This window comes from Nyctibius grandis, chromosome 5 (assembly GCF_013368605.1).
Source record: "Nyctibius grandis isolate bNycGra1 chromosome 5, bNycGra1.pri, whole genome shotgun sequence".
In the NCBI taxonomy this organism is placed as follows: domain Eukaryota; kingdom Metazoa; phylum Chordata; class Aves; order Nyctibiiformes; family Nyctibiidae; genus Nyctibius; species Nyctibius grandis.
Window position 1 is genome coordinate 22186133 of NC_090662.1, and position 14994 is coordinate 22201126.

The 14994-nt window shown below is 41.2% G+C and overlaps 2 protein-coding genes across 9 annotated transcripts in view; one reads left to right on the plus strand and one right to left on the minus strand.

Annotated features, from left to right (window-relative positions):
* BRD1 (bromodomain containing 1) overlaps positions 1-13549 on the minus strand; it is a 72462-nt gene extending 58913 nt beyond the window's left edge. For 5 of the 8 annotated variants that reach the window (XM_068401390.1, XM_068401391.1, XM_068401389.1 and 2 more), the window contains exons 1-2: positions 13419-13506; positions 7032-8412 (exon numbers count right to left, since the gene is read on the minus strand). In XM_068401390.1, coding sequence (XP_068257491.1) covers positions 7032-8398 — 1367 coding nt within the window. In that variant the 5' untranslated portion in view covers positions 8399-8412; positions 13419-13506. Of the gene's footprint in view, positions 1-7031; positions 8413-12499; positions 12641-13393 lie in introns of those variants that run through there. The other 3 variants (XM_068401393.1, XM_068401388.1, XM_068401395.1) reach the window with 3 other exon arrangements.
* Positions 12614-13492, plus strand: LOC137663429 (uncharacterized). The gene has a single exon (XM_068400639.1). It carries the CDS (start codon positions 12614-12616, stop codon positions 13490-13492), a length of 879 nt encoding a protein of 292 aa, XP_068256740.1.
* Positions 13550-14994: the final 1445 nt, after the last annotated feature.

Genomic DNA, 14994 nt, shown 5'->3' on the forward strand with positions numbered 1-14994 from the left:
TTTGGATAAGGAAAAAAAAACAAAACAATCAAAAAAACTCCACCCTGTCACACTGGAAAACCTCCTTAGTCTTCTCAGAAAAATCCCATGTATAGATTTACTTCTACCACTTCCTGTACATAATACAGAGTCATGACTTCTCCTTAAAATTACTCAAAATATTTTTCTGTGCTTCTTTTTTTGTATTAGTCATAACTACACCACACATGATTTTTAAATCTAATCTCAAAAAGTTAAATTCACATCAGCAGAAGATAAAGTATTAATCAAAAATCACCTTTTTATCTATAATAAAAGAAATCTCAGTATTTACCTACTAATTTTTGTGCATTCTGTAACTTGACTATTAAATAAAATCTGCCAGGAGACAGTTCTTCAGACAATGCGTTTTGAAAATCATGTTTTTGTATGGCACTTACAAGACACAACACACTCTAATTGCCACCAAAAGAATCTAATGAAAGGTCACATAACTGATGAAACTCAGAAGTACTGAAAAACAAAAACACATTAATTTTTATCTTCATAACTGCATTACCACATATATAACCATTGCGAACCAAAACCCTTAGTGGACGCACAGAATACTAATGATGCACCTTACAGAAATATCTAACGCATCAATTTCTATTTTAAGGTCTTTGTCCCATACCGGCAAAATAAACAGAAGACAGAAAAAAAAAAGTTATATATACAGCATATTCCTATATCCATTTTGTAAAAAGGGTACATTTAAATATGAGACATCACTTCTATCCTCTGGATTTTTAGCAGGGGGGGAAATCATCCCTTGGACACCAATCAACATCTGGCTTTTAATACCAGATAGACAAATATCCTCCTCATTATTTTTACTTAAAATCAAAATCCACTTTTACAACCTATTAAGTAAGCCACACTTTCTCCAACACATTAATAATTCTTATTTAATAAGCCAACCAGAGTCAAGATGAACTGGCTTGAAAATAAAGCTCTAAAGTTACTTCTATTTTTTTTTAAAGCACCACTGAGGGAAAGCTAGTGAACTCTGTAGTAGCTCTTTTCTTGATATAGGCAAAATTGTTTTTTTATTTAAGCAAAGAGGTCAGGATAACATCAGCAGTAGATTCCACATTTATCAGAAAGGTTTTGAGTTCCATTGATCTTACAAGAAACACCAGTGGACAACGACTGCTAGCATCCCCTTCCACTTTACCCACATGATTCCATCATCTAATTATTAGGTACAACCATAAGGTGTACCTACATCATACTCTTCTGTAATTAAAATAAGCATTTCCACATGATTTTGTGAAAGCATACATACATGTATATTCAAGGATAAACAGCTAACAGACATTAGTCTGGATTTATTCAGCTTTCAATTTTTTTTCAACATTGGCTCTAGTAGTATTTTTCAATGGCTTTTTCATGCTGAATTTTAAGCAGCTTTTCTTATTCTTTTCCCCCACTTAAAAACTTTCTGAATGTATCCAAAGAAACACCCAGTACCCTAAAAAACATTAAAACAAATCCCCCAAAGAAATCCACAAGCCACACATATGATTAAGAAGCATCATCTGTGAATGCAGCCTAACAGTGTCAAAGGCCTTCGTGAATGCTCCTTTCACTTATATTGTGTTTCATCACTTCCTGTTCGTTTATTTTTCTGGTCCATACTTCATTTTAGAAACAATCAAGATTCCTGTGTCAAGATATGAAGACTACATTTAATTAGTTGGTAAGAAAGTTCAGGATAGTTCAACTGGATAAACTACAAAACAAAACAAAACACTGGTTCTGCCTTGAGACATACAGTAACAGAAATTCGGTTTTACCACCAGGAGCAAAATGCTTTCTAATAAAAGCAAAGGACAACATAGAAAAAACAGTTAATGTGCAGCACGTAAATGTAGATTTCTAAAAACAGATGAAAATATTTTTTAAGAGTCTCAGCAATTTTTGCTTTCAGTTATCTGCCCACTACTTACATACTTTCATAGGGGTCTTTTAATTCTTTTTCAATAATATCATGTGACACAACTGATACATACAACATGGAAAACAAGTATAACAGCTCATTCCTACTTAGTATGAAAGTGCTTACTTTTTGCTCTCTGTACAAGTATTGCATTTCAAATGCTTTCTTGATCTCAGACACTACAAATATACCATGTAGAAACCAAAACTAAAGATGAAAGCAACTATTTATATACTTTAACATATCTGCTTCCACTTAATAGAGCAATACTTGCATGAATGGTATTTTAATAAAGCAGATTACACTGTATCTCAGTGCATATATTTTGAAAATATTGAAGATTAAATATTTTATATCACATTCAATTTCCCCCCAAGTATACAGCCACTATATCCTAGTTTCGCATTTTTAGAGAATATGAACATCGACACTGGCTTTGCTTTTCATAAAGCAATCGCATTTTAAATGCCTCTTTTGACACAAGATCAGGAGACTACAACAAAACGATGTTATTTGTACCGAAGAATCAATCACTCAAAAGTCAGAGAAACCAGATAGTTTTCACAGCTAACACTGCAACTCTCCTCCTTGGTGTATCTATCCTACTCACTGGATAAGGCAGCTGTTATAAAGGACAAGGATGAGCAGCAACAAGGGGTGAAAAAAATCCACAAGAAATGGAGCACAGAGCCAGTATAAGATAACTAACATAGACAAGAAGCTGTATTTAGATTGTCAAGTCAGCCCTAAAAGTTACAGTTTCCTAACTTCGAAATTCTAGACCTGCAATCTAAATAAAATACTTTTACTATTTTATTTGGGGAAAAAAAAAATCATTTATCTACTAGGCAAAATTCAACCATCACACATCATCAGTGGAGTACGAACACTGCAAGAACAAATTTGCCACTGTCCTCAGACAAACTAGCTAGTGGCAGCAGGAGGCCACTTTTCTGACCATCACTGGCCAACCAGTGCTGGTACTCTCTGTCCCTCCCATACAGAGGTAGTTTGAGGGACTGTCCTTCCCCACTTGCCCCCCCACATAACACAGCTTCTCTGACCCTTTCCCAGAAACATGTGACTTTCAGACTAAGCTCATTTCTGCCTTTTCAAAAAAAAAAAAAAAAAACCACCACAAAAAAAAAACCACAAAAACCAATGAATGCAAGCAGTACAACATAAGCAACAATCTTCAAGTTTTATATTTCAAGAAAAACTGAATGGAATTTCCTAGTAAAGAAGTAACACACTCCTGTAGCCAGAGGCCTGATGCAAATGATATATGCATAAGAGGCTCTCCAGTGGTCCCATATACTATTCCGAGTGCTAAGCAAGTTACCAGAAAGTCAGCACTGACAGCACTGAAAACTGAAGTCACCTTAAGGCTCTAACATGACCCCTACACCTTTGGAAGTGGACACTTAGGTATAGACTTTCCAAAATACCTAGGCAACAGGACAGACAAGATGCGCAACATTCAAATAAAAAAATAGGAAAGAAAAGAAAAGGTCAAGGAAAGAAAAAAAAGAAGAGACAGGGGAAGCAAGCATTCATCTCCTTTTATCAACGGTTAAAAACTTCTGATCCTACACTCTTCAGTCAGTAGTTCACAAATGATAGTCTGAAAGGCCATATAATTAGATTACAAGTGACCTACAGAATGACACTATGTAATTTAACAGAAAAAAGCTTAGAGCATGACATCTGTGTAAGAAATTCTGGCAACTGAAAAGTGTACAGCTCAAAATCATTCAAGGCAGTAGCACAGAAATCTGACCTGATAAGCTGATACAGAAATTCATGAGCTACAGACAGTTGTGCAGAAATTATGATGTATGTTGTTTTACACCAGTCTTTTTAACGTATCCTGAACATTAAGATAGGTGTTTCAGAAAACAGAAATATCACAGTGTCATTAAAATGCCCAGTCTTTCATACACACTCACTATCCAGGTAAGGAAACAGCATACAATCCTTCCACCTTAAACTAAACAGAAATGGCAAGAGGCTTCTTGCCTTCAAGCTTCAACTGGCATGCTCAGAGGCTACATCCACCTAGAATTTTCCTGCTCACTATCATCTTCCTATTTCCATACTTCTTCAGCTACCAACTCTAAAGAACCAGCTATATGTCAAGGAGACATGTAGTCTAGTTATTAATGATTAAGACCAAACATCTCCACGTGTGCCTCAATTTCCAGAGTTGTTGGAAATGTGTGCATTTCAAATTCTTCAGGAAAAAAAGCACTAATGTTTAAACACTGAGTGTGTACATTTCTTCTCTGATAATTTAAATAACTTGATTGCTCTTCCTTGAGATCTCTGGAAAGGCAAATCATGTTTCAACTCCAAGGGAAAAAAGCACATTTAAAAACAGATTAGAGAAAAGGGATGATTTAAAAGAAGACTGCTGCGAAATGACCCACATCGTTCATTATTAGTTTATGGGTATGTATTTAACTCCCATACATATACAATAGTTTTTCTAAAGGGAAAAAAAAAAAAAAAAGAATAGGCAAAGAAAATTACACAACTGAGATTTGGGTCTACAGCACAATCACTTTTCCTTTTAATATGCTCTTTTCTGTTTTGCTTTTAATTCAGGTATTACATTTTCTAGGACAAAGCACATTCACATTACAGAGAGTACTTAAGCAAGAGCCTCCTTCAGCTGAAGACAAGCAATTTATAATAAAACTCAACTTTAAAATAGTTTTAACTGTGCCCTTTTTACACTTCTGATACAGAATATAAGAACTATACTTGTGTCTAGTAACATGAAACCAAGCATAAATAGAAGCAAGCTGAATCTCTCTGCAGTCTTGAAAAGAAATGTAGTTGTTATTTTTAAAAAAAAAGAAAAAATAAAAGTCTTTATATTTCTGTTTCTAGCATCTAATGACACTGTTAAAAAAAAAAATGCGACGATAATATCCTTTTAGGGTCTGGCTTTTATGAAGGTTACCTAGGGGACGAATTGCCAGAGGTACAACTGAGAGCATGCATTCTAATCCTCAAGTTTCACCTAGTTCATGTCATTTCTTACATATACATTTCTTAAAAACAAACAAAAACCCAACAAAAATAACACCCCACAAAACACACTACACAACCAATCTGGATTGTCCTAATTAAGACAAAGCCAAATTCTTTTATATGTACTCCCCCAGCCACAGTCAACAGTATTAGTTGCTGTCAACTCAAGCTTTTCTGCATTGCACCACTAAACAAAAATACCATTTTAGCACGCAAATCATAACAGTGAACAGTGCAATCAATCTGATGTTTGTAAACACCATACAGGAGCTAAAGGCTGTTTGTCAAAGTCAGTAAGTAGCTACTTACATTAACAAAACTTATTACAGGAAAAGTACTCAAAACATGTATTTATTTACATTAATTTAACCAGCCTTAATTGTCCATTACCTGAGACTTGGGAGTCAGCTTTCAAAAAAAAAAGCATGGTTTATTTGTATTATTTTAAGAGCCTTCACTGTCTGAGCATTCAGAGTCCTGTTCACAGTACAAACAACGAACCTGCACGTGGAAGTTGTGCCTGTTCTTAGAAACTTTCTAAACTACTGTTCTTAAATCAGTAAGAATTTAATTCAAGGGGTAAACAAACATATTGATGTTGTAAATGCTACAAACAGAATAAATACTCCATAAAGACCAACATGGTTTAGTCCCAACAGCCCAATTTTGCATTTCTCAGCCCAGTATGTTATGTCTCAAATGTTCAGCAAAGCCAAAACTCTCTCTTTACCACAGAGCTTTCTACCGTTGCTCAAATCCCACAAATTATTTCCATTGTTGAAATGCATTACAACTCAGTTTAACTGCATGAAATCTGAAAAGAGATGCTACTGTTCTAAGCTAACTCAAGTTTATGCTGTAGTTTTGAACTCCTGAAATAAAGGTTTTTTTAATATCTCCATTTTGCTCCAATTCCATTATTACTTCTGAAAACATCACTCGAAACATCCCTGCTTTCTGACGCATCACTTCACTAGCCTCACCAGATCCAGAGCCATCTGCCAGCCCCCCCGAACACCACTGTTAAAAACACTAAAATATGGCACGTTAAATGTAAAGAGTAATTTCAGTTCTGGTGTTTGTGCTTTATGTTTGCACTCACATAACAAAATCTCCTGCAAGCGCTGCAGAAGACACACTAATATAAAAATGAGCTTAAACAGAACTTTTTACAGAGTATAAATTCGTAAGCAAAAACAAGATTAGGATTAAAACTCTATCACATGCATTAATTCATTTTTGTTCAAACATAAACATTTTACTATAGTTATAGGACAGATTATCTGATAGCATCATTGAACTGGACAGCAAATTCATTTCAGGTTCCCTTAACCAACTAACTTACCATCACTTACTTGCTAACTTTTTTAGAAAAGTCTGCAAGGTACCAAATTCATCCAAGCCTTGATAAACACTACTGCATTTGCAAAAGGAAAAACACAAATTTAGGAAAAACCTCCTGAAAAGTTACTCTGCCCCACAAGGAAAATACTTCCGGGAAGGTTTGTTTGTACTGCTTAGACAGATCCAACAGTACAAGTTTATACTTAGTTTAGGTGAGACGAACAAGATTCAAATCTTATATATGCAAGTGTAACTTTCAGTTTGAGGCTCTTAAACTTAGGAAAAGAAGTTCCGATTCCCAAATTACAAATACAGTTAAGCTTGAGCTTGGCTGGTTTTTCAATATGAAGTTCAACTACACATGCTATTCTGAATTCAGCGGTTAATTCTCAAAAGCGCAGCGAATGACAACTGAGCACCCAACACGATTTGGTCTGACAAAAAAAAAAAAAAAAGGTTTCTGAGGAGAAGACAGACTACTTACTAATTTCTCTGGGGAAGTTACTGCATTTTTAATCTAATTTCACAGAAGTGCAATGTACATAATTTACATTAGTCCTCTGACTATGACCTTTATGGAAAGCATGTAAGAAATGCACAAAAACTTCAAGCTGGCATCTAAAAGCATTGGTTTAATATTAAACAGATAATTAAGTAAAGGTTTCTCTCATTTGGATGCTTTGCTTACCTCTGGGGGGGGATATAAGGAGCAGATACTGTTGGCATAACTGTAGAGGGTTCAACCACTGTTTTCTTGGCCTTTTTTGTCTTTTTTCTGACTTTTGATGTAGACCTAGCAGTTCTGACTGATCCCTCCTTTCTACAAACACCGTTTTTTATTTCAGCTTCTCCATAAATATTTAGAGGTCTCCGTGTGCAACCTGGTGGAGTATGTACATCGCAATAGGCAGTCTTTTTTACAGAGAACGTTGTCCCACTGCCAGTTAGTTCTTTCACAGGTTCCATTTTCATATATAGACCGGCCTTTTGAGCACACGTCACATGGAATGCAGTATAGCAGTTTGCTTTGTGGCACTGGATGCAGGCACCAACACCTTTCTGTTTACAGAGGTAGCATGTTAACTTCCATCTGGCTGGGGGAATGTTCCTGACACCATCAATTGGCTCAATAAAAACTGTATTGGCAAATCCAACTTCTGGAATCCACAAAGCACACACAACGTGTCCCCAACGATCATCATCGGTCTTTTTAAAGGCACCTCCCTTGTTTGGGCACAGCACACAGTCTACAGGCCGAGAACGGGACTGCAGACAGTGTCTGCAGAGCCACTGGCCCTCAGGTATATATGGCACCCCATAGCATTCCTGATGTACCGCTAAATTACACATATCACAAAACAGGATTACATTGCTGTTCTGACATTCACCATCCATGCATATACAACACACTGCATCTTCATCAATTAAAGACTGATGATCACCCTGTTTTTGGTTCTCACAATAAGACTCTTTCTCAAGCCTATCCATAAGGAATTCAAACATATTTTGTGAAACAACTGACACTCCATCACTTTTCCGCTTCTCATTTATTATTTCTAACCACGCATAATCTTCTTCATCCATGTCATACTCAACTTCGTTATCAAGTTCTTCTGCTGACTTCTCAATGAATTTGTAATAAACCGGAGGTCTCCGAGGAGCCGAAGGGGGACTGTATTCAACAATCCGTACTTTTGGTTCTGGAAGAGGAGTTGTTGTAGCAGGTATACCATGTGAGCTCGGAAGAGCTTCATTTTTCTTTTTCACTTTGTTATTTTTATGCCGTTTGCTTCTTAGACAAACTGGTGGCCTTTCACTATTTTCTTTATTGCTGTTGCATTCACTCATTTCCTGGGCTGTAAGATCATCTTCTAATATAATCTCTAAAGGATCAAAGATACTGATCCTATGCAGGCGACCTTCAATTTCTATTTCAACCATTCTTTGAGCCTGAGCGTATGTCAAGGTTTCTCGTGTCGGGGAGTGCTTAATACTGCACGGGGAAGAAGAATGCCTTGCTGCCGATACTCGATGACATCTTCCTTTTCTCCTCATTTGGTAATGTTTACCTAAAATTAGAGCAACAGTTAACATCATTAACATTCATATTAAAATATTAGTTTTATTATAGCAAGAAAAAAAAAAACTTGGTTCTATAGCCCCCAACCTATCTACTCAATTAAAAAAAAAAAGTCTGTCACCCTCACCTAATAGGATTGTTTTGTACAAATTTAACCTAATGATAAAAAGATCTCCTAAATAACAGCTTCTCTAAGTAAACACAGCTATACGAAATCCTTTATACAAAAATCCTACAGAAGAGCTATATGTAAGACCTCTGCATGAGAAAGAAACCTTTCGGAAGTGCCACAGAAAAAAAATTACACCCGTTACATCGTAAGAAAACCTTTAATACAATGTTTCCTAATACCTTAAGGGTGTCCTGTAGTTAGCAATTTTTTTTTCAAGAGCTACAAATTATTTTCTCCAGATCTCCCTGCAAAAGAACTAATAGTGAAAGAAAAACAAGTTTTCCCCATGATTTTTTCCCGTGCAATTTGAAATAGGCACATTAACAACTTAATTACTACACCTATACTTAAAGCAGGAAAAAACATGCACACTTCCAAATTTGGCAAGTATGCAGTTTGACAGCCCTTTATTTTTTCACTTTTCTCTTCTTAACCCTTGGTGAGCCTATTATCCTTCACAAAGTTACAAGAACACAATTGAACTTGCACTGCCCAATACAGTGCAGTATGGATCGAAAGTAGGAAATATTCCACCCGCAAAGCAGATTTGACTTACAGCGATAATATGCTCCCTGTATGTAAGCGTGCGTGTACATGCACCTTTCTCCCTCAACAGATTCTTCAAGAGTTATTCTCAGAGGAACTAGGGAAGATAAAAATCTCCCTGTCTTTAAATCCAATTCCGAGCTCTTCAACATAATTTTCAAGCTTATCACTTACTAGAAAAAAGATCATTCCACACACCATACAACAAGATAGCTTTTTTTCCCCACACCATGAAGTACCATGACTAGGACAAGCATGCACTTTGATCACAAAATTTCTTAATTAAAAGTTTCCATACTTATGTCTTTTCACATTTTAATGTTGTGTTTTTTTTTTTTTCTATGAGGGTTGAAAATAATACAAAACCAACTGATAAGACCAAGTTTAAAAGTTCTATCCCCCTCCTTCCTTATTCCTAATAAATCATTACTAAATAGCAAAATTCAACCTCAGCTACAGAAAAAACTCTTGGTCTTTATTCACTGGCTTAAAGTACTATTAAGGCCCCACAGTTTCAATTCTGCACTTCAAGTCAATGTTGCGTATTAGTTAAAATAATGCAACTAGTGTAACAGAATCACAGAATGTTAGGGATTGGAAGGGACCTCGAAAGATCATCTAGTCCAATCCCCCTGCCGGAGCAGGATTACCTAGACCATATCACACAGGAACGCGTCCAGGCGGGTTTTGAATGTCTCCAGAGAACGAGACTCCACAACCTCTCTGGGCAGCCTGTTCCAGTGTTCAGTCACCCTCACCGTAAAGAAGTTTTTCCTCATATTTATGCGGAACCTCCTGTGTTCCAGCTTGCACCCATTGCCCCTTGTCCTGTCAAGGGATGTCACTGAGAAGAGCCTGGCTCCATCCTCATGACACTTGCCCTTTACATATTTATAAACATTAATGAGGTCACCCCTCAGTCTCCTCTTCTCCAAGCTAAAGAGACCCAGCTCCCTCAGCCTCTCCTCATAAGGGAGATGTTCCACGCCCTTAATCATCTTCGTGGCTCTGTGCTGGACTCTGTCTAGCAGTTCCCTGTCCTTCTTGAACTGAGGGGCCCAGAACTGGACACAATATTCCAGATGCGGCCTCACCAGGGCAGAGTAGAGGGGGAGGAGAACCTCTCTCGACCTGCTGACCACACCCCTTCTAATACACCCCAGGATGCCACTGGCCTTCTTGGCCACAAGGGCACATTGCTGGCTCATGGTCATCCTGCTGTCCACTAGGACCCCCAGGTCCCTTTCCCCTACGCTGCTCTCCAACAGGTCTGTCCCCAACTTGTACTGGTACATGGGGTTGTTCTTGCCCAGATGGGGTTGTTCTTGCCCATAGCGTTAGCATGTATTGCCAAAATAGCAACGAAATATAGAGATCAAACCACAATTATTGTTAAAGACTAGTTTATCTATGTCAGGAAGAAAATAGCAAGGACTGGAACAATTACATAAACCACTCCATTTGTTTAGTCTATGATGTCAGTCGCTAAAGATGCACCTTCAAAGCACTGAAGGAACTCCCTTTTACAGGAAGACTAAATAATTTAAGCACCTAGCCTTAAAACTAGTTCTTGAGAGGGTCTGATCTATCTGCTCTCACACACTGACCTTCTTTGCCAATCTAAACTGGTTTTATTATTCAGGCAAGAATTGTGTTGCTCATGGATCTGACTTACACAAATAATCCTTAACTCTTATTACTTGTTTTTATAGCACAAGCACAAAAACAGACAACAGTCAGTGTTTAATCATGACAGACCTCTGACCTGCTCTATATAAACAGATGAATAAAAAAGGCTCCACTTTTTCAAACAAGTTTGGAAGAAATATTTAATAATTTAACTCTGTAAAACAACACAGGATTAAATCATACCGACTTCTTAACTGCAGAAAAAGTTTAAACCACTAATACTGCTACAGAAGGTCCAATAACAAAGTCATACTGATAATTTAACTGAAATGGAAAGTTAGTTCCCAGTTTCACAATAGATTTTATAATTAAGAGACCAAAGATAACACAATGGCCCTGATTTCCATTTATTATTGTGAACAAATAATGAGTGATTCTTCAGCTAAAACACGCTGATGTGTCAATGTACAGCAACCTACTACAGATCAGAATAGTTTCATTTTATGTTTTCTAATGTGTCTTTAATTTAGTCACCAATCAAGAGAAACAGATCATTTATATCTTTAATTCTTTTTTTTTTTACATGCACGTTAATTCTCTTTAGATGCAGAAGTGTGTATTATTTTTAAATGTCCCTTCCTACATCTTAGCTGGCTGTGTATCTGTTCTTAGAGATTCATGAGGATAGTGACCATTTTGAACAAAATACTGGGGGAGGGATGAGAGCTAGTCTTCAGAAATCAAAAAAAACCGTGCAACTTGTCCACACTTCACTAACTCACCTAACCCAGTACCACAGAAAAAACAAATTTATGCTAGGTTTCCAAGCTCTCCATCCCCCTCTGTCCCCGAGACTCTTAAGCAGGCAAGACTCTGCAAGCGGGCAACAAGAACAGGAAGAAAATATTCAAAAGCACAAGTGCTGCTTTAAAATTTAGGACTACTACCGTAAAAGTCAAATAAACTGTATGAACCAGAATGATAAAAAAAAAATCATTGAGCTAATATCTAAGCATCTTCCTTGTAACATTCAACTGTAAATAAAGCTAAAATAGGAAGCAAATTACAGTCACAGTTAAACACAGAATGGATACCCTACAAATACAATGCAATGAACACAGAATTGGAACTGGTAGTATGCTGGCCAAATTTCATAGAAACTGACTGTGAATAACTTAAATGCTCTGGAAGCCAAAGCAGTGTTTTGTTTTTCCAAAATTCATCTGTTTGCAAATGTCCTATAAATATTCTGGAGGAAGACCAGATTTCTGCATAGCAAATTCATGACTGCCAATTGGTTTGCTTTTCATAGTTAATTATCAGACATCTTTCTTCTCTCCCCCCCGAAGTACCCTGTGGATCCATAGGAATGAAGAACATGGACCTATGTTTGAAAAAGAGTAAACTAAGACAGTTTCCATGCAACATTAATAGAGATATCCCACTAAGAGCAAAATTAAATTACTTTAATGTACTCCTGTTAGGACTTTTCTGCCTCTTACAATAACCCAAAGACCGCAGGAGATAAAACAGAAAAGTTATTCACAGCTTTCCTCTCCTGGAATTACATCAGCTGCTTAGGAAGAAAATCACCAGCAGACACTTTCCCTCACCACAACAAAAGTACATGAAGACAGCTGTTTGTGTGGAATTCACGGTATGAGGCAGAAAATACTTTTTATCAAGGTTTAGGATAGCTAAAACCAACAGGAAAAGTATGGTGACGTACTTTTTGATTACAAATTCCTTTCACACTCTCTGTCCTAGTTACCTTCCTCCTCTTCACATAAACTGCCTTTGGTCCCTGGATCCCCTGCTCAATGGAAAGGGGATTCCATGCTCAATGGTCACTCTCACGCAGACCATTAAAAAGAGAAAGACACAGGAACGCTGTTTAGTCCTGGACAAGGCGGCAGGGTACGCACACAGCGCTTACACGCACGCGGGGCGGACACCACCCACGGCTCCAGCCGCGGAGCAGGAGCACTCCCCGCCGGGGAACGCACAGCGCCGAGGCGCACGCAGCCCAGCGAACCGGCCCGCGGACGGCCGGGCGACGCGGGGTCACCACAGCCCCTCTCCCGCCGAAGGCCGCCGGCAGCGCCTCGGCTCCCCCGCGCCCCCCCGGGATCACGCACCCGTCCCGGCTACCGGCGCGGCTTCCACCGCCCCGCGCACTGGCCCTGCCCACGGGCCCGCCCTCGCCGGTTCTGCGCGAACACTTCCTGCCCACGCCCAGGGAGACTCCAGCGCGCACACACCCCTCCGCGCCGATGGTTGCTGCCCGGCCCCGGCATTCCCCCCCTCCCGGCCCCCGGGAGGATGGTTCCTGCCCAGGCCCATCATCTCCAGCCCTTCCCAACAGTACCTCCCTCCCCTCCGCGAAAATACTCGGCCCACAAATATGGCGGCTGACAAAACAGCTCGAGCGGCGCCCTCCCCCAGACCGCCGCGCTCGGCTCCCCCCCGCGCAGCCTCCCCGCCCGCCCGTCTCGCCCCCGGCCTCCTCTCCCCCCCGCGCCCTCCCTCGCTGCCGTGCCCACCCCGCCCTGCCCTTCCCCCGCCGGTCTCCGTCTCGCCGCGGCGGGACCCGCCGGCTCCCGGCCCCGCAGCCCCCACCCACCGGCCCCTGCTGCGGCTTCACTCACGCTGTGGGAGCCGCCGAAGCGCGGCTGACAGACCTCCCACTCCGCCTCTGCGGCCGACGCTGCGGCCGGTTTAATGGCGGAGGTCCCGCCGGCGCTGCCGCCTGGCCCCGCGTCCGGCAGCCGCGGGCGGGCTAGCGGGCGCTGAGAAGGCCGAGCAGCCCGCGGCGGCGACCCGGCGCTGGGTGCGGGGCTGCTGCTGCAGCCGGGCGCGGCGCATTCGTTAGGCGCGGCGCAGGTCGCCGTCCGGCTGCGGGCTCGGCGCTCAGCTCCCGGGGCTGAGAAGCTCCCCTCCCCCCTCGGCACAAACAATGCGGCTTCACCACAGCGCTGCGCCGACGGGGGGGCGGAGAGGGAGCGAGGCAGGGAGGGCAGGGACGTGAGGGCGCCAGGCACCGCCCAGCTCCGCCGCCGCGAGGCGGGGCCTGCGCGCCGCCGCTCCCCCCACCCGCGGGTGGCAGAGGGCCGGGCGGGCTGGTACCGGCCGGCACGGGGCGCTCGGGCGGGCAGGGCCGCGCCGCGCCGCGCCTCGGGGGAGAGGGCGGGAACGCGCTGCTCCAGCTGCCGCCTTCCCGCTCAGGGCCGGCCGGGCCCGGCGGCAGCCAGGCTCCCCCGCCTCGCCGCGGCACCCCCAGCCGGAACATTTAAACGCCCCAGCGCAGGGTGAACGACACGGGGCGGGGGAGGGGGGAGGAAGGGGGGCAGGACACGGCTTGTTACAAAACCAAGGCTGGAAACTACAAGCCGGCGGTATTTATTATTTCTTTGGGGTAAGTCCAAGCTCTAGACTCCTTACGTAGGAAATTTGCTTGGAAGTTAGCTCTGGCGTGGTCTCCGCGTCAGGCTGCTGCTTGTAAATTAGTTGGTAATAGCCTTACATTTTGACGAAGCAAAAGCAAGTTATTCCTGGCTCTCCCTGCAAAGGACACCCTTTGTCATGTACTATTTTTAGACAGCCATATTCGAGATCAGGAGGATTTTACTGCAATACATTTCTGCAAGACAGCTGCACACACATGCTTTAAAAACTTTTAGCTAGCCAGCCTGAGACAAACACTTGCCTTTGCCGATCATACAGAATAAGTCCTGCGTGCAGTAAAAGGCAAACGGTCAAGAGTAGGTACGATTCTCTTTGCCCATCTGTAACAACCATCCACTGAGCAAAGCTTTCTTCACAACCACTTACCAATTCATTTTCTGGTTTTCTCTAACACTGTGTTTGCTCACCTCAAACAGCAGCTTTTGCTACAATAATTTTGTGACTAGGAAATCAGAAATAGATACACCTGTCATCACTTGTAGAAAATGAATTAAGGTTCTGAGAGCCTAAGTAACTTCACTAAAGAAATCCTGTAAAATAGGCCAAGTACTTTCCAACTCCTTTTTGCCCATCAGGGACCATCCAGCACAGTAACAAAACAGAAGTTTAAAACAGCTAACATTTGTGCAGTGCACTCAGTGTAGAAATAGATCTTTAGGGTCAGACAGGCCCAGTAACTTCAATTTCCTATATTAAAAAAAAAGAAAGATTGTACGAACTCTAGAGGCCATCTGGTCATTTGTGTGCTTGCCTGTGAGG